This window comes from Pimephales promelas, chromosome 25 (genome assembly GCF_988280905.1).
Source record: "Pimephales promelas chromosome 25, fPimPro1.hap1.1, whole genome shotgun sequence".
Classification (NCBI taxonomy): Eukaryota; Metazoa; Chordata; class Actinopteri; order Cypriniformes; family Leuciscidae; genus Pimephales; species Pimephales promelas.
In genome coordinates this window covers 20,641,668-20,666,736 of record NC_142793.1, presented here as the reverse complement: position 1 = coordinate 20,666,736, position 25,069 = coordinate 20,641,668, and the positions used below count along the sequence as shown (strand labels likewise).

Here is a 25,069-nt window from a genome sequence, read left to right as displayed (position 1 = left end):
AATCCTCAAATATGTTAATTAGTATTTATGGCATATATGTATGTCATATGTACATATTTTGTGATAATACTTCTGAAAGCATGCATGCTTAGTGCTGTTGTATATCTGTTTTTGTTGTTTATAACAATAAGTATATACAGTGAAAAGATAAAATAATTTATATATTTAAAAATATTCCTACATAGGCTATATACTGTAAAATAAATTGTCACAGCCCTGTCAAAGAATATGGCGGCACTTGAAGGATTGCCGTAAAGCCAGGTCTCTGGTCGTACAATGTGTATGACGTCATTGACATTTTAAAAGGCTTTTTAAAGCAAATAAGTGACTCTAAAAAAATCTAACACCCAGTAATGTGTAATTTCTTTGCAAAAAAACATTCAAATTACTAGACAAAACATTATATCCAGAGAAAAGTGGATTAGCTCCATAGACCTCCATTAATTCTGCACTCGTCATGTGAGCTCCCTCATATGGAACCAGAGTAGAACTGCAACCAGTTCAGAACCCGGAAGTTTACTGACAGATTGTGCAGCAAAACTACACGTCCCATCATCCTCTGCGGCAGTAGCACGAGAATGGAAGTCATGTGACGTCATGCGGATGGAAACTTGTGTCCGCTATCGTTGAAAGAGACGAAAGTCCAGAGAAAGATGCATGAAGAGGATGACAGCGCTGCCAGTCCCAGCAGGAACTCTCGGATCCTGGCGACCAAGTCCCTCGATGTACCCGAATGCGATGCCCCGAAGGACCAGCAATCCAAATTATGCGGCTACCTGAATAAACTGACAGTGAAAGGGCCCCTGAGAAGCTTCAAAACGCGCTGGTTTGTGTACGACCCCAGGAAATGTTATTTGTATTACTTTAAGACTCCTCAAGACGCCCTTCCAATGGGACACATTGAGATCGCGGATGCCTGTTTCAGATATGATGTAGAGGTCGACGAGGGGCTTTTTGAGATCCACACCGAGGGGAAGGAGTTCCTACTGAAGGTATGTAGATACGTCTGCCTTAAATGCCAACAGTTATCCATATAAAGATTAAAAGGACTGAATTTATTAGCTTCTTTATGAAAAACTAGTTTCTTAATTAACTTTAACGGTGTGAAGTGACTGTGAGAAAGTTCTAGTGCAACAAGTGGTTAGGTTACTACTGACCATCCTTAAGTGACCTGAACCAGAATTATGCATAATTTAATATTTTCCCTTTTATAACACATTAAAGAGAATATATTTATAATTAACCTTTAAATAAACAATGCATTCATGATATCCTTATATTTATGTTACTGTAGACAGAAGGGAATATTTCTTTGCACAAAGCACACTGAATCAGTCATTCAGCTGTTGTTAGGATACAATATAACATGCTGGACTCATCATCTAAACCTCTTTCCTCATGACTGGAGAATGTAGGACTATAACACAAGATCAATTGTTGACTGTGCTGTCTTTGCAAACTCTGCATGTGTTATCAGTATACATAACAGCTTTCTTTCTTAACTTCAAGTTCTAAAAATGTATTTGTGCATAACACTCACTTGGCTTCAGGCCCTCATGACACGGCTGTGTAGCAATTTCTTATCAGCATCGAGGTTGAAGGAAATATCTTCAAACAGATCTGAGCTCCCAGCATGCCTGTGCTGGCTGAAGATGAGCAGTGTTTACTGCAAAACTTTGCATAATGTAACATTGTGGTGTCAATGACATTATGCAAATACTTAGTTCTGTTAACAAATTTATTCAAAGCTATATTTGAAATAAAATGCATGCATGTACATTTATTGTCTTAAATGCAAGTTTTTATGATAAGCATGCCTTAGTCTCGGTATTCAAATGATTTTTTAACACTTAAATGCATGATAAAGCAACGTTAATTAAGAAATGCCATGTGGTGCGACACGTATTTATGAATTCATAATTCATGATATGTGTAAACTGTCTTTTTCAAACTGAAAAATATATTGAAAAACATTTTTGGAAATTGTAAGACTTGTACACTCGCATGTATTCAAGATTTAAGGAAAATGTTACACCATACAGCATTTTTATATGCATTAAATTGAAAATAAATCGAAAAACCGTATTAAAGATTTTCAAACCCACACGAATCCAACATAAATAAAAAAAACGATACATTTCTAAGAGCTAAAAATGATTTTCTTTTTTGTGGGCACTAATTGACCATTTATTCGTGTGTTTTTCTGTTTTTAAATGTGTTTTGATTCTCACAGTTAAAGAGCAACTTCATCAACAAACTGGAACTGAGAATGAAACAAGTGTGATTATTCTCAAAGGGGACACACCTGACCCTGTTCCTCTGAAGACTGCTGTTATACCACAAAACAACAAGCAAAAATAGAGCCTTGGTTTCACACTGCTTTTTTTTTTTTTTTTTTTTTGCCCTTTCTGCATGCAGGCACCCAACAGGCAGGTGATGCATTACTGGCTGCAGCAGTTACAGCAGAAACGATGGGAGTTCTGTAACATGTCTGGTCACAGAGACAGCTGGTGCTCCCCATCCCCGTTCCATCCACATACGGGCTTGGTGGCCAAAGATGCAGGTGAGATCAAATGGAGAAGTGAACAGGCATCTAAAAGATAAAAATGTCTATTCTTAGGGACAGTTCACTTCAAAATACATTTTTGATACGTTTTAGCTTACCCAAGGGCATCCATCCTTTGTTTCCACAGTAGTTTCAATTTTGATATTTTTAGGTCAAACCGTTTTTGTCTATCAGTCATATAATGGAGGTCTATGGTCACCACCTCAAAGAGCATGCACACAGAAGTCCAGATTAAACATGATTTAATGACTCGTAAATGTAAGTACACATTGATGGCCTAAGACACGAAACGAGCAGTTTGTGTGAGAAAACAAACAGTATTTATATCGTTTTTAACTCTTGTAACCGCAGCCACAAAGCGCCCGCCCCTTCAGATCACTTAGACGTGACAGTGGTTACAAGAGGTAAAAGCGATATAAATACTGTTTGTTTTCTCACAACGCAATTTCAATTCTCAAACTTCGAAACGATTCAGATGGATATACTGTATATCAGATGGCAAGTACTTGTTGTACTTTCTCAAGGAAAAAAAAATCTTTCTCAAGTAATGCTGTACTATAACCCTGTCAGTTGGTCCATTACTATTAATAAAGGTTAAAAATAAAACCGATTTGTGTACCAACAACAAAGTTTTAATTATATTTTTTTCTAATCCAATTCGTTGGATTATCACCTATAAACATTTAAAGGTGGCTGTTATAAAAACTGTTTATGATGGTAAAATTATAATGAATATGATAATATAGTGGATATATTTAGCATATGTATATATATATATATATACTGATACACACACACACACACATATGTATAAACTTTTATGTTAGATGCGAAAATATTGAATATATAAATATTGAAAATAACTTATATAATAACAAATAATTAAATGTAAATAGAATTGTTTTTGGTTTAGAACTTACATTTTTTTATAATTAGAAATTTTTAAAATTTTAAAATAATTAATTTTATAATTAAAACAGATAATGATAAAGAAATAAAGGGTTGAAGTATTTATTCATTTATTGAATTCCCTTTCCTTTTAATGAGGGACTATAAAGGGTTTAGACAGTTTTGTGGTTTCTCCCCCGAGACTCTCTGTAGCATTTAGCATTATTTCTGAAGTTGAAAAGGCAGAACCAAAACAAAAAGCAATTGCGCTTCCTCCTTATTAGTGTCGCATTTACAAGTCATTAGCAATTCATTTTTAATGAGCAGAAAAAATGCCACTGTGAATTTCTCTCTGCATTAGTCATTAAAGTCAATTGATCAGCACTGTTGTTATTATTAATGACTGAAAATGTCATTTTGATAAAGTAGAGCTCATAGTCTTGGGATCACAATAACTTTTGTTACACAGTCAATGGGAGTACAGCTATATATACAACTGTAAATGTGCTTTACACTTGCTAAAATGTAGATATTCGTCAGCAACATTATTATTGCTCCATGGAGCCAACAAAGACTTGATTTGTAGCAGTTTCTTTTACTTCCTGACTGTATTTTCATACATAAAGATCTTAGTTTATAAAAGACAAACTTAGTAGGTAGGGTCTGTTTTAACAGAATAGCAATTTTGCCAAAGTTCTGTCATTCAATCTGTAGTATTCTGTAGTCTGGCAAAATATAACTACATAAATATATGTTGGAATAAAAGTAACAAAGGTAACAGGGTTGCCAATTTTCCACTTTTTTTAGACATTACTAACATTGTGCATGGCTCTACAAGATACTTAGAAAGAGAATTTATTTCTTATATTTCTATAAATATATGCTGTACAATAATTGCATCCTTTATGGGTAAAGTAAATGTTTGCAGTTGCACATAAGTCAATAAGGGACACTAAAGTCGTCAAACTACTTATTTCTCTGTTGTGTAAATTGACTGATGTGTGGCAATAAGGACACATCTTGGATTGATGAATGACACTAAGAAGAGCAGCAGACTGTGACGCAAACGAACCGATGACTCAAACCGTGACTGTGTTGTTGTAGAAGCAATGCTCAACGAGAAGCCCAACGACAGCATGGAAAGTGTCCGGAATGACTTTGCTTTGGAGATGGACAATGATGGGCTGGTCGGGCTCCAGTCATCACGTAACCCTGTGGCACAACCCACCGCAGCTCTCAACTCCCTCCGACACTGGGGCTCTGGGCTCAGGTAAGTCTGGGAGAATGGACCTGAATGGATGTTTATTGTTATTTGTTTGGATTTGATAATGTGAATATTTTTCCATGCAACAACATTTAATCCTGTTTTGAATATAGTATAGCGTACAGTCATACATTTATATTTGTTTTTTAATAGCCTTCAGTTTGCTTCAAATTATTCTATTTTTTAAATCTGCTTTCTATTTTCTTAATATTAATATAGTATTAATTCACATAATTATTTGATTATCAATCTAAATACTAAACCATTGTACAACACATCCCACTTAGTTCATTTTTTGATATATTTATTTATTTATTTATTTAATTATCAGGGACGATTCACAAAATACATTAATCTTACAAAAAGATGTTTTGTGCGAGAGAGATTTTTAAAACAATACATTACAAAACAACTATCAATATTAATAGTAATGGCAAGTAGGCTACATATAATATTAGTCCAAAAATCAGATGTTCAAGATGAGAGAACCATCGTGGTTGAAACGGAAGAATTTTCCACTTTTAATGGTCTTTATTTATGCAATTGAAATTATAAATTGATAAGTTATATGTACATCTGCATCTTGATTTAGAATTGTTCATATTGAACTACTTTGACGACTGCTGCCATGTTTGATCTCTTCCTCAAACTTTCCAAAAGACTTTGGATCTGTTTAGATGACGCAATCCTGAAGCCGGCCAAAGGACTGAATCTGGATTTCAGCCCTGATTAAACAAACTAAACTAAACTTCAGCGGCTCTTTGTTAGATTTTAAGAGGCTGGAAATAGAATACTTTGACCCCTTTTGCAAATAAAAGAAGTCATGTGAGATTGGTTTAAATAACGATTATTCCAGAACATGCTGATAGCAAGATAAATGTACCACGTATTTCTTTATTAACCTTTGCTATGTAACTCAAATGAACATTTGACATGTTATACTGTGATTGAGTTATTACTTTTACAGATGGCATGAATTTAGCTCCTCCTTACTACATTTCCTTTACCATCTATCAGAAATAGCATGTCTCACCTGCGGCCCGGCCGAGGAGGAGAGAACAGACGCAGTGTGTTTTACACAGCCAGCAATGAGGACTGGGAAATGGTGGATCCTCCAACCAAGGACGCACCGGATCAGAAATCCCCAGCAGACGGCCAACGCCGGGAGAGCCCATCTCACTTTAACCGATGTAAGTTCATAATTCAGAGATGTAACTTAATTAAACACAGATGGTTAAATTTGAAACTCACTCCTGACTGTCCACAGACTCCATTGGCTCAGCGTTCACGTTTGATTTCCGCAACGCCTCGAGAATGAAACGGCCCTTTCACGTGGGCTCTGGCAAAGTTAACCGCAGCGCCGAGAGCTCGCCGGTTGAGTGTAATGGGAACAAGACCTCCGAACTGCAGCTCTGCGTTCAGAGCCAGCAGGAAGAGATCAACCGGTTGCAGGAGCAAGAGAACAACCTCAGGGAGGAACTCGCCAGTCAGAAGGTACAATACGAATACATATACCATGTTTTATTTATATGGTGTCCTCGGCGGGCAGCTTTAGTATCTAATTTTATTTTGCAATCCCATTCTAAATGTAGTATTTGCTTGTGAATTGGCAACCTGTAAAATGTGTCTTATTTCTGGTCTTTTTTTGTCCTCTGTGTTGTAGTTTCCTCATTCCTTGTAATGATTATACATGGGGATTCCCCTTGTGCAAGTTGATGTTAGCACAGTATCTGATGTTGCTTTTGTAATTCAAAGCATTTTCTAATACCCACCAGAAAGCTTTGGTGCAGTGAATGCTTGCTACTCAAGTCATAAATTTTTGTGTGCTTTTCTATAAAGGTGTTAGCGGATCTAAAACAAGGGCCTTGAGAACCACAAAATGGGTACTGTTGTTTTGTTTTCCCCTTTAGAATTCCCCTTTGGCCCATAGATGTGCGTTTAACACATTAACAACTCTAAATAAGGGTTATTATGTGTAATATATATAAACATCAATTTGTGGTTATTCATTATTACAACGCTACAGATAACATTTTATTAACCTTTTTAGGATTTGCATACTCAGAATAAAAATGTTTTCACTTATTTGGTGAGTTAGGTGTGAAGCCAGAGAGGGACACACCTGGCTGTTTTTGAGCGTTGGCCGACTTTTTCGGTACTATTGTTTTTTTTTTTTTTTGGCCATTTCAACATGTAGAATCGGTGTCAGGCTGTCGGTGAAAGAGAACTCTGATTTGCTGTTCAGTTTAGCAAACGTTCAGTGCACTAAAATAAGAGCAAAATTGATGAAAGCGAGCAAAGAAGTTAAAGGAGTTGTTCACTTTTAAAAAAACTTTTGCTGATAATTTACTCACCCTCATGTCATCCAAGATGTCCATGTCATTCTTTCTTCAGTCGAAAAGGAATTAAGGTTTTTGATGAAAACATTCCAGGATTTTTTTCCATATAATGGACTTTAATGGGAACCAAACGGGTCAAGGTGCAAACTGCAAACTGTTTAAACCTTTTTAAACGATTCCAGACGATGAATAAGGGTCTTATCAAGCGAAACAATCGCTCATTTAAAAAAACAACAACAACAAAGTGAATATCAAAATGAACAATTTTTTTGAGTCACTTGGTTCATTCAACGAAATTGACTCGGAAAAAAGATTTGTTCATTTTGATGAACGAGTTCGAACAGGAGTCACGAACGTGCATCACAGAACAGAGCAGGGCGAGCATTTGAGCTTATAAAACCTAAACTTTGTTTTTTTTTTTTTAAATGAGCGATCGTTTCTCTTGATAAGACCCTTATTTATCGTCTAGAATCGTTTAAAGCCCTTTGAACCGTTTGCAGTTTGCACTAAAACTCTCATTTGGACCTTGAACCGTTTGGTTCCCATTGAAGTCCATTATATGGAGAAAAATCCTGGAATGTTTTCATCAAAAACCTTAATTTTTTTTCGACTGAAGAAAGAAAGACATGGACATCTTGGATGACATGGGGGTGAATAAATTATCAGCAAATTTTTTTAAAAAGTGAACTACTCCTTTAAGACGGCACAGAAAGAAATGCTGTTCTAATTGGACGTAATCTTACCTGAGCTCTCCAATGCATGAATATTTTCATAATAACATGAACGGAGTGAAATAAAGAACATGAACAGCATGATTTATTTTCAAAATGGTTAGCAAGCGCTGCTTTATGGATTGTATACCTGCAGTCTTAGTTTTGCTTTCCCTTTTTGAATATATCGGCTGAAATAGACAGTTATCTCATTTACAGGCAGGCACAGAATGAGTGTCGTAGGTCTCAGTCGGCTGTAGTCCTTTTGGTTAGTTTAAGCACAGATTCCCCCCGACGTAGTCAGCTTTCATCACTGCTAGTTCTTTGGCGTCGGCTTGCTGTGTCCCTCCCTACCTTAATGAGACTGCTAATGACTTGAAATGGTGTTGTGTTTTATTAACAACTAAAAAAGCCAAACCAAAACTTGTTCCAGCCAACCAACCGATCACTGGGTCTTTCTTCCTAAAGACTCAATGACTAATTTTGTTCATTTTAATTAACCAGTGTACCTGTATTTCAATTTGGTGTCATATTTAATGTTCAAATGCGAGGGTAGCCTGTTATTGTCTAGTTCAGGTGTGTTTGATTAGAGTTGGCACACAACGGCAAGATGGTTGCCTTCCAGCAGCTAGACTACCCCTGTTCTAATGGATTACAGGAAACTTTGACCTCAGGACGCTAAAGAGTAATCAGTGATTATAAAGGATCACATCGGTTGGTGTGTGTCTGAGTTGTGTAAGTAATTGATGGGTAACTGTGCTCTGCTGATACACACTCTTATACGTATTCTCTTCTACCAGGAGTTGGTTTGTCTTCTCCAACAAACGCTACGTAGCTCCCAATGCGATTGGCGTTCCAAAGTGCCTCCTGGGAACATGGAGCCGCACAATCATAACGAAGAAGAGACTGAGGTGCACAAAGCCCTGACAGAGCGGGACAGCCAGATCAAAGCTCTCTGTGGTCATATGGAGAGGCTAGCCTTGGAGAAGGAGAGTCTTCAACAGGAGTTGAAAGGTTTGAAGATCAAAATCGGGGAGATAAATGAACAGCTGGGCATGCTCATGGAGACCATTCAGGCCAAGGACGAAGTCATCATGAAACTTTCCCAGCAGAGTGACGAAGGAGGAACCCAGTCAGCTGAATGCAACTCACCTAGTGCAACTAGGGAACAACAAGAGTTGGACAGCTTGAAGGTAGTACAAGAACACTTACATGTACTTCCCAATCATTCAGTAGATCTGAACGTGTCTATGAGATTATTAATAGCTTAGGGTGAAATATATCGGACATTGGCAACAGTTACATGCAAGATTAAGGGATAGAGTTCAAGTCAAGTGTTTTATCACAACTAGATCCTTTTTGGTATTAGTTGTCTGTATATTGCAGGTTAGTTTCATGATAGTTGTGGTGTATGGTGTCATGGTTAACTAATTAGTATATTAACATGGTAGGGATTGGAATTGTTGGGTGTTGGGTAACAACTGTTCAGTGACTCTATAACAGAAATGTAAAATAATGTTCAGATTTAGTCCTTTAATACTTTTAGTGGCTTGTCCAAGCACAGTAACAGTTATTGTTAGTGTCTTACATACAACTTGTTGGTTTTTCAAACTTTTCCAGGACAGTCTTCATGGCTACAAATCCCAAAACAAATTCTTGAACAAGGAAATTCTCGAGTTGACAGTCTTACGAAGAAATGCTGAATCCAGAGAGAAACTGCTAGAGGCAAAGGTCTGTGACTTCAGATACTCAATGCACACAACAACCATCCTGGATGTTTTATTGTACAGATAAAGAGGAATCATTTTTGTTCTTTGGGCTTTTTTTTCCTCCTTTGGGGTGGGTTCTACAGTACAACAGTTTGGAGGCCAAGATGTGTCAGGTGGAGAGCAAGTACCTGGTTCTTCTGCAGGAAGTGAAGACTCCTGTGTGCTCCTCTTCAGAGAAGACCTATAGTGGAGAGGTCATCACCCGCTTACTAGAAGATGCGCTACAGGTGGAGAGCGCAGACCAGCAGGAGCACACTATCCTCAAACCCAACGCTGTCAGGTATCATTTCCACCCCCCCCATGATAATGAAGTCACAAACATGAAAAGGTTGGCCGTCCTTGTTTAGGTCAGCATAAATTCAGTATATTTAGTAAGTTGGCGAAGAATAGACCTTATTCAGAGCAGCGCCATGACAGCACGGCTGTGAGAGATAGACTTATCTGTACTCCTGTAAAAAGCTGTACTCCTAGATCCACAGCTCATATTGTCTGGAGTTTTTTGTCTACTTAAATTCCTATATTTTTGCATTTTTTGCAGAACAATCCAAATACACATTAAATAACAGCACAACCCACTAAAGAGATGTATGTCATTCCCGTTAAAAATCAGATGGTGCTGCTATGAATAAGGTCTATTGTTATTCATTTCATATGCAAAGAGTCCAGTCATAGCAGAGGTCATTTATATATTGCAGTCTTAAAGGTACAGTAGAAAAAAGGGGCCAAGAGAATGTATAGAAATTATCAAGACTAACATTACAAGAGGGTGTATGGGGAAATGTATAAAAATCTGGCTCCTTAAACTTTTGGTTACAGACACAAACAGTAGAACTTGTTCTGTCACCATGGGCCAGTTGTTCAAAGGTGGATTTTTGTTATCGGATTGGATCAAATCTTGAAAATGGGTTGTTCAAAAGGGAAAGAAGGAATCTGAAATCAGATAAGATCAGGGAATCCAATCCTAGTTTTAATCTGGATCAAACCTTCATTTTGTGTTGTTCAAAACTTGTCAGTGGGATTTGGATAACTTTGATCCAAAAAAACAGGATTATCCTGATCCCAACATTTTTCAAGGTGGATTTCAGGAAGAAAATGTTGGAAAACTTTAAAATTGGTCAAATTTGTAAAATTGGTACAATTTGTATCATTTAGTAGTGTATATACTTTTATTTTATATTTATATTTTATATTTATATTTTACACTTGACTTGTGTAACCGTTGTAACAGTGATAAAGTAGACATAGGCTAACAATTAAAGTCCCCGTGAACCGGAAGTTGCAAACGATTTTTCTCCAGTGCTGTGACGTATTTCCAAGTGAAACGGAATATTGAACAGAGGGCAGGGTTTTACTCTAGCGCTCCTCCTCTCTATCTCTCGCTCATAGCAAACTAACGGTTTGAGGGGAGTGGTTAAGCGTTTCCCCACCCAAACTGTGAAACCTACGTCATCAGAAAAAGAAACCGTTCCAGACCGGAAGTAACTTTTCAGATTTTGATTAAAGATTACTAAGGTAAAACATTTTTTTAATATATATTCACTTGCACGGATTAATTGTTCACCACAAGACTAGTAATATGCGCTAACAAAGTAAATAGGTTCAATTTTGATTTCACGGGGACTTTAAGCTATTCAGTATAGTAAAGTAAAAATAAAATAAAAAATAATCGTGTCCCCATTTGTGTTTGGTTTCAAAATAAGAAACACTTACAGTGACCCCATGTTGGCTCTTCTACCTGTTCTTTACATAGCTGGTAGCCCACATTGTGATATGTTGTCCCATTTAGAGCACTGGTAATCTTGAAAACTGTGTATCTGGATCAGGGTGCTTTGAAAAACTGGCATAAAAGTAAGACAGATTACCTGATCCTGGATAGGAAAAGATGGGATTTCCAAATGTTTAAATGTTTAAAACAACTGGCCCCATATGATTTGAGTTTCGTTTACTTTCATTTTTGTGCTGCCACACTTCTAAAGAATCCCACCTTCAAACATGTTTGGTCATGTTAGAGTTTTTCAAATGCTACAGTACTTGTCTACAGGAACAGGATGTTTTCTTACTTCCACTAAACATGTAATGCTATTTTTAAGTGGATCTATCCTAATACAAATGCTTGATTTCAAATAGTTGTTGGTTTCAACAAGTTCTTTTGACAACTCCCCAACTACTAGATTCGTTGTTTTGCTAATCTCTACTAGCTTACTTTTGTAATTGGGCTTTGTTACTTTGAAAATGGTTGCCTACTGTGTTACAAATTGTACATATAACCAGTGATAATGTTTCCTTTCTCATATAGTGAATATGACATTTTTGGCTTCAAAACTGTCCCGGAGGAGGAAGATGAGGAGGAAAAACTTGAAGCGAAAAAGAGAGCGCTGGACCTGAAGTCTCTCTCCCTGACAGACCAGGAGACATCAGTCAGAGTGAAGTGGGACAACTACCTGGCCATCACCATGAACAGAGAGATGGTTCGATCTCCAGAGCTGAAGGCGCTGATGCGAAACGGGGTGCCCCATATCCACCGTTCCAAGGTGTGGATCTGGTGCGTGAGCTACCATGTGAAGAAGATCCGTGACAACCAGCCGAAGGACTATTACCAAAACCTTCTGTGCACGGCGAACGATAAACCCAATCCGGCCTGCAAGCAAATAGAGCTCGATCTTCTGCGGACGCTCCCAAACAACAAGCACTATGCCTCTCCTGACTCAGATGGCATCCAGAAACTCAGGAACGTGCTACTGGCTTTTTCTTGGAGGAATCCAGATATCGGCTACTGCCAAGGCCTCAACAGGTAGCAGATCCAAATGATTTCATCAGCTCTTCACTTCACTGTCGGGGTGTTTGTATGTCTAAAGCGAAATCAACTTCTTAATAGTCCCCTTGAAATCCAATTTTAAGTTTCATACTTTTTGTATGAAAACAGTATGTTGGCCTTAAAAAAAAAAATTCTGTCATAAATTACTCAGCCTCAAACCCGTCATTTCAAACCCGTAAGACTTTCATTCATCTTCAGAACATAAATTAAAATCTTTTTGATGAAATTTCAGAGCTTTCTGTCCTTCCATTGACAGCTACACAACTACAATTTTTACGCTTCAAAAACTTCCTAATTCAAATTCGTGTTACACAGCACGTTTGAGCTTCAGCAAGAACCAATGAGGTTCATTCTGGTTGATGTTTGGAGGTTCATGTTTGTTGATAAGTGTTTATATGTGAATTTAGCCTAAATTCAATATGTTCATCATTTAAAGCTATCGAGTCTCTTCAGAAAACTTAAACTCTCAATTTATATTTACTAGTTCTCGATCTCTTTATGAAATTTACAAAGCATCAAAGTGGTAGTTGTATAGATGTCTATGGCGGGACAGAAAGCTCTCAGATTTCATCAAAAAGATCTTAATTTGTATAACATCAACACATTGAGTAATGCTGTGCGTTTCAAGGCACTTAAGTAGGCCTTTAAATGATTTCAGATTTTTTTTTTTTTTTTTTTTCAGGCTGGCAGCTATTGCTCTTCTGTATTTGGACCAAGAAGATGCTTTCTGGTGTCTCGTGGCCATTGTGGAGGTTTTCATGCCACGTGACTATTACACTAAAACACTGCTAGGCTCACAGGTACCTTTTCAAGATTATTCATTCACTCAGACGACAAAAACTTGGGGCTTTAAGCATGTCTTGGTTTGCTGGATATCATGACTCATGACTGGATATCATGACTTTTATATTCTATCATCTGTCAGTGACTTTTTAGGTTCCTTTCCATCATTAAAACATTACCACATTTTGAACTTATAGAACATGAATACTCTCATGAATACTCACCACATGATCATATTTGGAGTGACTTACCAATTGCTTTTCAGTTGAAACCATATTATTGGCACGCTTCTAGTTATGGCTTGTCATTGCTGACATGTGGCTGCACAACATTTTAAGTGACTTAAATAGATTTTGTATTCTTTTTCTCATAAATCTATATTTTTGTCCTGTTACAAAATGATTTTGGATTGTTAACCGTTTGTATTGTGTCTTGTTATTGATGTAGGTAGATCAGCGTGTGTTTAAGGACCTGATGTATGAGAAGTTACCCAGGCTTCATGCTCATTTTGAGCACTATAAGGTAGACTTCTCTCTCATCACCTTCAACTGGTTCCTGGTTGTGTTTGTGGACAGTGTGGTCAGTGACATCCTCTTCAAGATCTGGGACGCTTTTCTCTATGAGGGACCCAAGGTATGGTGGATTAATGTCCCTTGTTTATTTAAGAACAACAGCAAATGTTGCAAACCTAAAATGAGCATTGTAAATCCTTAAATGAATGTATGATACTTAATAATACAGATCATAATACTAATACTCACCTTTCTTTTTAATTTCCACAATGAGTCTGTTTGTTTCAGGGTGACCTTAGTTCTCCATTATTGCTGACGCACTTTGATGTTTCTTTTTACCTTGGCAGATAATATTCCGATTTGCTCTTGCGCTCTTCAAGTACAAAGAAGAGGAATTTCTAAAGCTCCAGGATCCCATGACCATTTTCAAGTACCTTCGGTACTTCACACGTACCATCTTGGATGCAAGGTGCGTGCAATCATGAAAATACTATAATTGCTCAACTTTGTTTTGATTATTTTGATTATTTGTCAAAATGGTGACTTTATAGTAACTAAATATAGTGACTATATGTTTATACATTTATTATTATATTAATTTTAAAAAGGGGAAAATAAATATTTTTACTGATTAAATATTTGGGTTAAAGGGATAGTATTTTGAAATTAATTTTTGCTATGTTTTAGCTTACCTCAAGGGCATCCAAGATGTCGGTGTCTTTGTTTCCACAGTATTTTCAATTTTGATATTTTTAGGTCAAACCGTTCGTGTTTCTCAGTCATATAATGGAGGTCTATGGTCACCACCTCAAAGAGCATACACACAGAAGTCCAAATTAAACATGATTTAATAACTCGTAAATGTAAGTACACATTGATTGACTAAGACATGAAATGAGTGGTTTGTGTGAGAAAACGAACAGTATTTATATCATTTTTAACTCTTGCAACCACAAAGTGCCCGTGCCTTCAGATCACTTAGAGATAGACAAGAGATAGAACGATATAAATACTGTTCGTTTTCTCACACAAACCGCTCGTTTTGTGTCTTAGACCATCAATGTGTACTTACATTTACGAGTCATTAAATCATGTTTAATTTGGACTTCTCTGTGCATGCTCTTCGAGGTGGTGACCATAGACCTCCATTATATGACTGACAGACAAGAACGGTTTGACCTAAAATTATCAAAATTGAAAATACTGTGGAAACAAAGACACATTCATCTTGGATGCACTTGAGGTCAGCTAAAACTTAGCAAAAGTGTATTTCAAATTGTGTGTCATTTGTGTTTCTCGCAGGAAGTTGATGAGCATGGCCTTTGTGGACATGAACCCATTCCCACTGAGGCAGATCCAGAACCGCCGCACATTCCACCTGGAGAAGGTCCGCCTGGAGCTGACCGAGCTGGAAGCCATCCGTCAGACCTTCCTGCGGGACAGAGACACCACCCTGGACGGCCGCACCCTCATCAGTGACGACGACGAGGACAGCTGAACCACGGCCAATGAGGGAACAAAAGCATTAGCCAATCACAACGTGTCTTATATCTTTCAATGCGTTTCATTCAACAAACTGTGACTTCGAGAGACCAAAGAATAGTATTCCTTTTGATTAATCAAAAATGGATGCCTTTTTTTCATTGTCTTTTAATTGCTTCACCAATATTCCATCCATTTGTACACATGGACCAAAATCAGTATTAAAGTACTTGCATTTAGATAGTAATTATTGTGTGGGTGCGGATTGGACACAATTCGAATACACTTATATTATGCTGGACATATTAACAGACACCAACACTTTTTTTTTCAAGTCGCACGACTCGCACTTATTAAACCATTTCATTTGTTTACATACTATTGGTAATAATATCAACACGTATCATATTGCATGATTATTTGATTTAAATCAAATTTAGGTTTACAAGACTTGCCCTTTTTATTAAACATTCATAGACCTATGTTTCCTAAACATATAACTTCCACTTAATTCAGTGACCAATCAAGGCGAGGAAAAGCACACATATGTTGTAAACGCAGCATTTCACAATCTTCCTGTCTGCTCACGACATGATTGCCAAACCCTGCCATATCACAGAATGACATTTTAACATGTGTGTTTAGATTCTAGAAGCACAATGCACATTTGCTGCTTCCTAATTGGTACATTTATTGTTTAGATTTGTTACACGCATGTTTCTGTGCTCTTCTCTTCCATTTGAAATATTCTAACAATAAATGTATATTGTTACACTTATAATGTTAGTCTAAAATCCACAGAAAGCTGCTTAAAATGAAGATAAAAATATGGAAAATGTGAACAAGTTGGGGTTTTTTGTCATGGGTTCCACGCTTGTGTTCATTTTCTGTTGTTACTGAAATTCTCTTAATATCGAAAATGCAATAACTATCTATAAGGGCCTGTATAATGAGGGAATGTATGTCTGAATTAATTTCTTAACTTTCCTTGCACAATTTGGCTTTGAAGTCATCTGTTGCACACATGGAAAAGCTACTTCCTTTTAAATATCAGTGCATTCAGTCAATTAATCTCTTCTACGCCATTGCATCATGATAATACACATATTATACATTTTAACACCTGCTGTTATGGCGAACAAAGATGTAATACTGTCTTTGGTTTTTGAGAGCTGGTCTCTCAGATTGACTGTTTTTTTTTTGCATGTAGGAAGTAGATTTTGTCATCCACAGTGCCATAATAAATAAAATGTATTGTTTGTGAGCTACATTTTATGACAGTCTTATCCATAATTATGCATAATTATACTTTTTTATATATAGAAATTTTACCTATTCTGTGGATTTTTACCCATTCATATTACCCATGTTATTTAGCCATCAAACATATTTCTGAGCTATGTCTTCAGTGAGTAAGCTATGGTTTCAAACCGTCTTTGTTGCTGTTTCTCAATGTAATGTGTTGAGCAGACCTTTGATACAAAATGATTAAATTCTTTGAAATGTTACTGAAACTTGGGTCATTATAATCCTCCATTTTTTTTTTTTACTTATGCATGATTTCCCAATAAATGTCTGTTGCATACAGTTGTTTTTGTGTAGTTTTTATATACATTACATCTTTACAGCCAGTCTCAGTAGCTGCGCTCTCCATGAACAATATCAATTACAAAGGTCTTCATCACTGCTGCTATTAGTTACCAACTTAAATTTTTTTGAGATGACTAGTGAACTAAACTTAATATTTTAAGTCAAGAACACTTTTTTTTCTTCTTTTTTTTTAAAAATTAATTTTTGATATGTTTTAGTTTACCTCAAGGGTATCCAAGATGTCGGTGTCTTTGTTTCCACAGTATTTTCAATTTTGATATTTTTAGGTCAAACCGTTCTTGTTTATCATTCATATAATGCAGGTCACCACCTCAAAGAGCATGCACATTATATAACTGATAGACAACAACGGTTTGACTGAAAAATATCAAAATTGAAACTACTGTGGATACAAAGACACCTACATCTTGGATGCCTTTTAGGTAAGCTAAAACAAATCAAAAATTAATTTCAAAGTGAAATATCCCTTTAAGTATAAACACATTTCTTATTCTAATGTTGAATTTTAAGTTGTGATGAATAATCACTGTCATTTTTTACAGATACATGGTTTGACAGGAAATATTGCATAAGCACAACAATAAAATTCCTGTTTTGTGGTGGTTTATGTACTAAAATACAAAATATTGACGCATCTAAAATATACTTATGTACTATAACATACTTTTCATTTTTATTTATTTTTAAGTAAAAAACAAAGGGATGTTGGGGAAAAGAATATGCTGCACCTTGCTATTATGTCCAGCAGGTGGCGATAATAGTTCAAATATATTAGAGCAAGCACAAGCTATAAAGACAGTAGTAGACTAAATTATTTATTTAGTCTGACTCCAACATTCACAGCGTGTTCTAATAAATCATTCATGATAGATTTATTTACAAACCGGGTTTTACCGAATCAACTCACTCGCGAATCAGACATGCTTATCATAGTCAAAATAATTGACCTAGCCTAGGCTATTGGTATTTATTAAAACAGAACATTTGTATGACTAATCAGATTCTTGGTTCACTCAAAATATTCTGTATTCTGTTGTACTCATCTGCCTATTTTAAGCAGGCACGCAGTTTAATTAAAATGAATTATTTCAAGAAATACTCTCACTGCCACAAACGCAGTGAAAAGTCCGATTACTCCAATAAACTATGTTGGAGGAAGCCATTTAAAGCGTAATTACTATGTGTGTGTGTGTGTGTGTGTGTGTGTGTGTGTGTGTGTGTGTGTGTGTGTGTGTGTGTGTGTGTGTGTGTGTGTGTGTGTGTGTGTGTATATATATATATATATATATATATATATATATATATATATATATATATATATTCGACTGAAATCAAACTTTAAGATCATTTTGATGAAGTTAGAAAGTGAATTTAGAAAGATGTACCTATAATAAATGACTCATGCAAGCGGATGTGTTTGAACCGGTTCAACTGATTCACTCAAAAGATTTGCCAATCTGACACTCTGCATTACCGCGGTGCTCAACAGGTGGCGCGTGAGCGAGCTCGAGATTGACAACAAAAGCGCGTGCGCTCATCCAGTCTCCAATTCAACAGCGCGACTCGCGCAAGACGAGCTCGAACCGGGGAATATGCTTCAAATGTTAGCGGAACACAATAATATAAGAGTTATTTCTTAAAAACGGTAAGACATCCTTTTTATGATTAATTTACAATATCAAATATCAATACCTTCTTGTAGTTCAGCGTGTCTTGTAAAACTTGAGAACAATGAAATAGGAGGAGATGATATTGTGTGAATGACTGTCATGGTTATTATTTAACCAGCAAACAGTGAACTTTTCTAACGTTCCGGAAAAGTTTTTTAACACGCGTTCTTCCAGTAACAGAACGTTCGCTTTCATTTTCTCAAAACAGCAGGAAACATCTCTTTTACACATCGTTAATTGAAGGTTTTCTGTTCCGTTTTTAACTGTCACTTTTTGTTTCAGAGAACATTTAAAAGTAACATTCCCAAGATGTTTGCAAAATGGCCCCTTAAAGTGTGTACAGCCAAAAATGTATTTAAAACGTTTGTAAAACTGGTCATTTTGACAATTCAGAGGACATTAAGAAATAATGTTTTCATTAGAAAACGTCCTTATGTTTGTTATCCGAGTAAGCGTTAACAAACAATTAAAACAGTAGTTTTCTGTACATCTGTGAGGTGAATATTTATCATAACATCAATATCAAAGGCTACTTATATTCTTTACTTTTATTACAATAAAACTGTTAGGGTTGTCAGCCTGTCAGAACATTACAATGCTGCCCGGCATTTCCTTTTTTCCCCCACAGCACTCTCAATTTCACCTAATATTTCTCATGCCATTGAACCCTCATTTTCCTCTAAAGAAAGTAATTTGATCACTTTTAACGAGTTGATATGTACGTCAACTTTGGCATTTCATGCTTCAGGAGGCTAAACTTGAGGTGCCAAGGGTTTTGTTATATTATCACATTGCCTTATACGTTTAGCAAGGAAAATCTTATGTTCTCTTACACCTTCTTGCAAGTCAAGGAATGCAGTGCAGCATGCTGGGACATGTGCTTATGTGAGTGTCTGTTAATTGCAGAGTTGCAGCCTACAAATCGACAGAACTTCCCTGGGATTGTGACAGATTTGGCCAGCTGTCCCTTGTTTACTGACACAAACATCATCATCAATGAGGACATTAGGAATGGCTGTGTTCAAGCAACAAAAAGTGGAGGATTTCTACGATATTGGTGAAGAGCTTGGAAGGTAAGTGATGTGATCGGTTGCCTGAGGATTTATGTAATTGCTTCTAGCTTTGGTTTGTTGTTGATGACTAGCCAGTGAGCAATATGCACTCCCCCTGTTGCAGGTCAAGTTCAAATCTAGTGAGCTAAAATTTGGGAAAAGAAAGGTTTTACTGTGCTGACTAGCCATTCTGAATTTTCAGATCACTGGGCAGTGCATCCAAAGTATTACATCATTAAATATTATTAAAGGGAGTTCACCCAAAAAATTTAATTCTGTCATCATTTACTCACGCTCATGTTGTTTTAAATTGTTTGCCATTTTTCTTCTGGAATACAAAAGAAGATATTTTTAAGAACTGTTTTTGTTCATACAATGATCAAAATGGGGTCAATGGGGTTGTCAGTGTTGTTTTGAGCCCCATTGTCTTTCATTTGTGTGGGCAAACAAAACAGAAAGACATTTTTTTCAGATTGTTTTTTGGTCAATAATCTTAAAGTCGACATGAAACAGAAGTTGCAATGATATATTCTTCCCTATGTGACGTACTATATCCAGGCACGTGCACAGCTAGGGCTCAACCAGAGCCCTTTTTGCTCATACACTCCGAAGTGCCCCCTTTTTTTTTGGTGGTGGTGTTTTTTTTTCTTCCAAAAAAACATTGGCTATTGGTCACATTACATATGTCTATCTGTTTTACTAGGGTGACCATATTTTGATTACCAAAAACCAGGACACTCGGCCCAGCAAACACATGGGCCAACTCAAATGATACTCGAAGTTTACTCAAAGATACCTTATTAATTTCAATACATTTAAAGTAGGTTATGCCTCCTCTGTATGGATGGAAAATTGTTATATTTTTATATGAAAGCAGGACATGTCCTGGGAAAACAGGACAGTTGGTCACCCTAGTTTTACAAATATTTAGCTAACGATAACGTTACATTACAACGATAACGTTATTTAGCCAATGTTATTAAAAAGAGCTTATGTAAATCGTGTTCGATCCTCAAACTGTCAGTAAAGCTGATAACTCCGCCCCCTCCTGACTGAATGAACTGAAGCAGACGGCAGCTGAACGAAGTTTTGCAGGGGTACACAAAGATCTTGTTGTTTGAATAAGTACTAATATTTTATTTATTTGATGTCTGACTGAGACATGCGGGACCTGAGAGTGTGCAATCTAGGCATAGCCAATACATGGCCTACACTTATAGCCTGTGCATATAGTAGCATTTCAACTTTTATGAAATTAGATAAAGCGGCAGTCATGTGATCAGAGATATGAAGAGATGTTTGTGGAGTATACTACAATAATCCATAAAAAATGTATAAGTCCATTTTGATTTCATTGTGACTTTAACTGTTTTAGTTTGTACAATGGAAAAGTCAATGGGGTCCAATGTTGTTGTTTTTTTGGACCCCATTGACTTTCAGTGTACGCACAAACAGAACACAAAGACATGTATTTATTTTGCGTTTTTAGAAGAACAATCATTTTATATTCTTTATATTATAAAAAAACTGAACAAAATCGTGAGGGCCCTCCAACCTCCTTTCCCTTGGCACCAGTTCTCATTCTTGAGTCATGTTTTGTTCTCTCTTACAAAGCACACTCCTCTTAAAATCTGCCCTAACAGGCAAGCCAAACACTGATTAATGCAAAAAAAAAAAAAAAAAAACCTGTTATAATAACAGCATTTCTACCATTTCAGCAAAGGGAAGTTGCAAATCCATCCAAGACAGGAAGTGCTAAACAGTGTGAACATTCAGGAAAGGTGTAGTCTCACACCCAGGTGACTACCGGGTCTTGCCCCTGGCTATAGGTTGCAGGTGAAAGTCAGTCATCCACTTCCCTGTCAATGGTTTCTCTTATCAAAACTTGAATATGTACAAGAAAGGCCATAAAACTGTTCTCAGGGAAGCTTGGAAAGGCGTCCTCCCGTAATTCGGAAACGTTGTTCCCTTTTGACATAGAGGCCTCTAGTTGAGGTACTATGGGTAGAAAGACAGATGTTGGTTATTGTTTGCAATATGTAACAGCTCAGCCATCTGTCTGGGTGGCTTTGTGTCCCGCTCAGTTTCTATGACACACCCTGGATTACACGAGATACCTGACCTCCCCTGCAGGACTGTAACTGAGAACAGGATTGATAGCGCTGTACGTTTACAGGGAGTGAGTTACTTTAAATTAATGAAGGGCCAGTTTTGTGGGGTTTTTTATTCGATTTTTAGGCTACCTTTTCTAAAGGACTCGGATGTGATATCAACAGTTCGAAGTTTGCGTGTCGCCGCTTATCTAACAATGTAATTCTCTTAATAAGCTTAAAAAAATAAATAGCATACTTTACTGACCTAAATACCCTTTCACACCAAGAACGATACCTATTAAAATAACTATTTGAATCCACACCAATGGACAATAGTGTTCAGTTAAAATAAGCGTGGTGCAGTTTTGTCCTCCTCTGCCGCTTTAAATGTTGTTAAAGCAGGATTCTGATTAGCTGTCAATGTTTTTTCCGTTCATCAGCTGGAAGTGAAAGTGGGATGTAATATGATGAGTGGGTCTATGGGATTTTTTTCGTCCGATTTATCCCTCACTAAGCCAAATTCAAATTAATTTTTTTTTTGGCCAAATTCAGTTTTTGCTGAGTTTGCATTGCATTGAACTTTGCAGGGAAAGTGTAAGAAAGGTTAAAAATATATATACATTTATACACTCACCTAAAGGATTATAATAGGAACACCTGTTCAATTTCTCATTAATGCAATTATCTAATCAACCAATCGCATGGCAGTTGCTTCAATGCATTTAGGGGTGTGGTCCTGGTCAAGACAATCTCTTGAACTCCAAACTGAATGTCAGAATGAGAAAGAAAGGTGATTTAAGCAATTTTGAGCGTGGCATGGTGGTTGTCCTGTGGGCGAAAATGCCTTGTTGATGCTAGAAGTGTGTTGAGTGCTAGAATGAGCCGACTGATTCAAGCTGATAGAAGAGCAATTTTGACTGAAATAACCACTCGTTACAACCGAGGTATGCAGCAAAGCATTTGTGAAGCAACAACACACACACAACCTTGAGGCGGATGGATCCCACTCATCTCCACTATAAATAGGAAAAAGATGCTAAAATTTGCAAGAGCTCACTAAAATTGGACAGGAAAAGACTGGAAAAATGTCGCCTGGTCTGATTAGTCTCGATTTCTGTTGAGACATTCAGATGGTAGAGTCAGAATTTGGCGTAAACAGAATGAGAACATGGATCCATCATGCCTTGTTACCACTGTGCAGGCTGGAGGTGGTGGTGTAATGGTGTGGGGGATGTTTTCTTGGCACACTTTAGGCCCCTTAATGCCAATTGGGCATTGTTTAAATGCCACGGCCTACCTGAGCATTGTTTCTGACCATGTCCATCCCTTTATGGCCACCATGTACCCATCCTCTGATGGCTACTTCCGGCAGGATAATGCACCATGTCACAAAGCTTGAATCATTTCAAATTGGTTTCTTGAACATGACAATGAGTTCACTGTACTAAAATGGCCCCCACAGTCACCAGATCTCAACCCAATAGAGCATCTTTGGGATGTGGTGGAACAGGGGATGTGTATCCCACAAATCTCCATCAACTGCAAGATGCTATCCTATCAATATGGGCCAACATTTCTAAAGAGTGCTTTCAGCACCTTGTTGAATCAATGCCACATAGAAATAAGGGGGTCAAACACAGTATTAGTATGGTGTTTCTAATAATCCTTTATGTGAGTGCATGTTTCATTGAGTATATTTTTTAGTATTGAGTACTTTTGTAGTATTTTACCCAATATGTATGTGTGCTGTGCGATGTACTGTATTTCTCTGCTCATATTAGATTAGTGTGTCGTTAGCTTAGCAACAGGGTAACTCTGAACTTTGATGATATCAAATAATCCTGTGTGGAGCGCTTTTTATGTGTTGAGTTGATATTTATGTTAAAATAGTTTAAAATCAGTCACTTGTCTGGTTCTGTGACATTAGGATGCTGTATTAAAAGGCAGTTGCATGTCTATGTAGCCCGTAGACACATGTTAGCTCAATACAGAGCTTTAGTGTTAGCTTTACCTGTACTTATCGCCTAAATATGAGCCAATAGTCATTTTTTACAGCAGAGAAGATACAATAATACAACATTTTGTAGTGAATGATACAGCAAAACTTACAAAAGCTAAAGGTTGTTAGCTTGTTAGCAATCTGTATTAATAACAATCAGGTCCTATCCTAGAAAATGTTAGTTCTCTTTGCAATATTTTTGTTTTCTTATTTGAAAATGATACCTCTATTCCCAAAGACATGTCATGGAGGGTCAATTGTGTTTGAGGTGGAAATATAACTCACGCACACAGACACGTATCTTGCGTGTGAAAGAGGAAATGGCTTGTATGTGGTTTCTCAGTTCTAATGTGTGATGATCTGTAACACACTGATAGCTGTAAACATATCTTTTAGAAGAGGACAGCGAGAGAGAGACTAAAGGGGAAAATAAAGACACTTTAAACGCAAAGAGTTGTTCACACTCACAAACTCCCACCAGCCGTCGTGTTCCGTGTGGGTTTGGAGGAGACTGGCTGTCACACCACCGCATGAATCACCTGCTTCAAAGGCTGACGATGTGGGACAAATGAGACCCTTTTAGACGACAACCATGTTGTTCCTTTGAGGTGGGAGTTTGTTGCTGACAGGGGCTTTATTCAGAGATGATAGGAATCTCCGTAATGGACAGATGACAGTGTAGTGTTGGGAATATTTGTCTCAGTCATTGGACATATTTGTTACATCGAATTTAATTTAAAAAGAGATCAAATTTGAAAGAGATAGTGATGTAAATCCAACATTTTTGTAGCGTTGTTGGCATGACCATGTTAATATAATTACACGGTCTAAAAGGAATAGTTCACCCAAAATAAATATTTACTCATCATTTACTCACCCTCATGTCGTTCCAAACCCATAATACTTTCATTCATTTTACGAACACAAATGAAGATATTTTTTATGAAAGTTTACTCTGACGCTTCAAAACATTCACAAAGATATTGTAAAATAAATTCATATGAACTGAAGTGGTTCAATCCAAGTCTTTTGAAGAGACCATATCACTTTATATGATGTACAGATTTAATTTAGGCTTTTATTCACGTATAAACTTTCATCAGCACACAAAAATGGTCAACAGAAGCACAAGCTTGTTTCCACGCGTCAAGCAAGTATGGTTGAGCTTCCGTTTTCCATATTTGTCTGCTGATCAATGTTTATATGTGAATAAAACCTATTAAGTCTTTAAAACCTAGATAAGATTCATCATATTCAATAATAATAATTATTATTTAAAAATTGATTATTGATGTCTAGATTGTACATTGTGTTACCCAAGTATTTTAATATGATGTTTCGTCCACATTTCGAAAATCAAACATCATGAAAAATATTTGGTCTTGCTATTTTTTTTAGACAGTGGAACCAGTTCTGAAAAATAACCGGTTGTCAATTCTCAACCCTTGCATCCTTGCTATATTACTCATGTATTTTAGCGGGGTGAAACATATTGTATAACCACTCATAGATTAAA

General features: G+C 36.8%; 2 protein-coding genes across 3 annotated transcripts in view; both read left to right on the top strand.

The window, feature by feature from the left end:
• Window positions 1–568: 568 nt before the first annotated feature.
• Window positions 569–16,715, top strand: tbc1d2b (TBC1 domain family, member 2B). Its single transcript, XM_039647964.2, has 13 exons — window positions 569–992; window positions 2,419–2,563; window positions 4,559–4,724; window positions 5,736–5,908; window positions 5,986–6,212; window positions 8,568–8,960; window positions 9,388–9,498; window positions 9,620–9,816; window positions 11,833–12,327; window positions 13,034–13,151; window positions 13,582–13,767; window positions 13,994–14,115; window positions 14,949–16,715. Exons 1-13 carry the CDS (start codon window positions 654–656, stop codon window positions 15,142–15,144), a joined length of 2,868 nt encoding a protein of 955 aa, XP_039503898.2. The 5' UTR covers window positions 569–653; the 3' UTR covers window positions 15,145–16,715.
• A 1,521-nt stretch (window positions 16,716–18,236) lies between these two features.
• Window positions 18,237–25,069, top strand: part of dapk2b (death associated protein kinase 2b) — a 31,296-nt gene continuing 24,463 nt past the window's right edge. The window contains exons 1-2 of one of the 2 annotated variants that reach the window (XM_039647983.2): window positions 18,237–18,384; window positions 19,316–19,482. In XM_039647983.2, the coding sequence (XP_039503917.2) occupies window positions 19,406–19,482 (77 nt within the window). In that variant the 5' untranslated portion in view covers window positions 18,237–18,384; window positions 19,316–19,405. The remainder of the gene's footprint in view (window positions 18,385–19,315; window positions 19,483–25,069) is intronic. The other variant, XM_039647981.2, reaches the window with a different exon arrangement.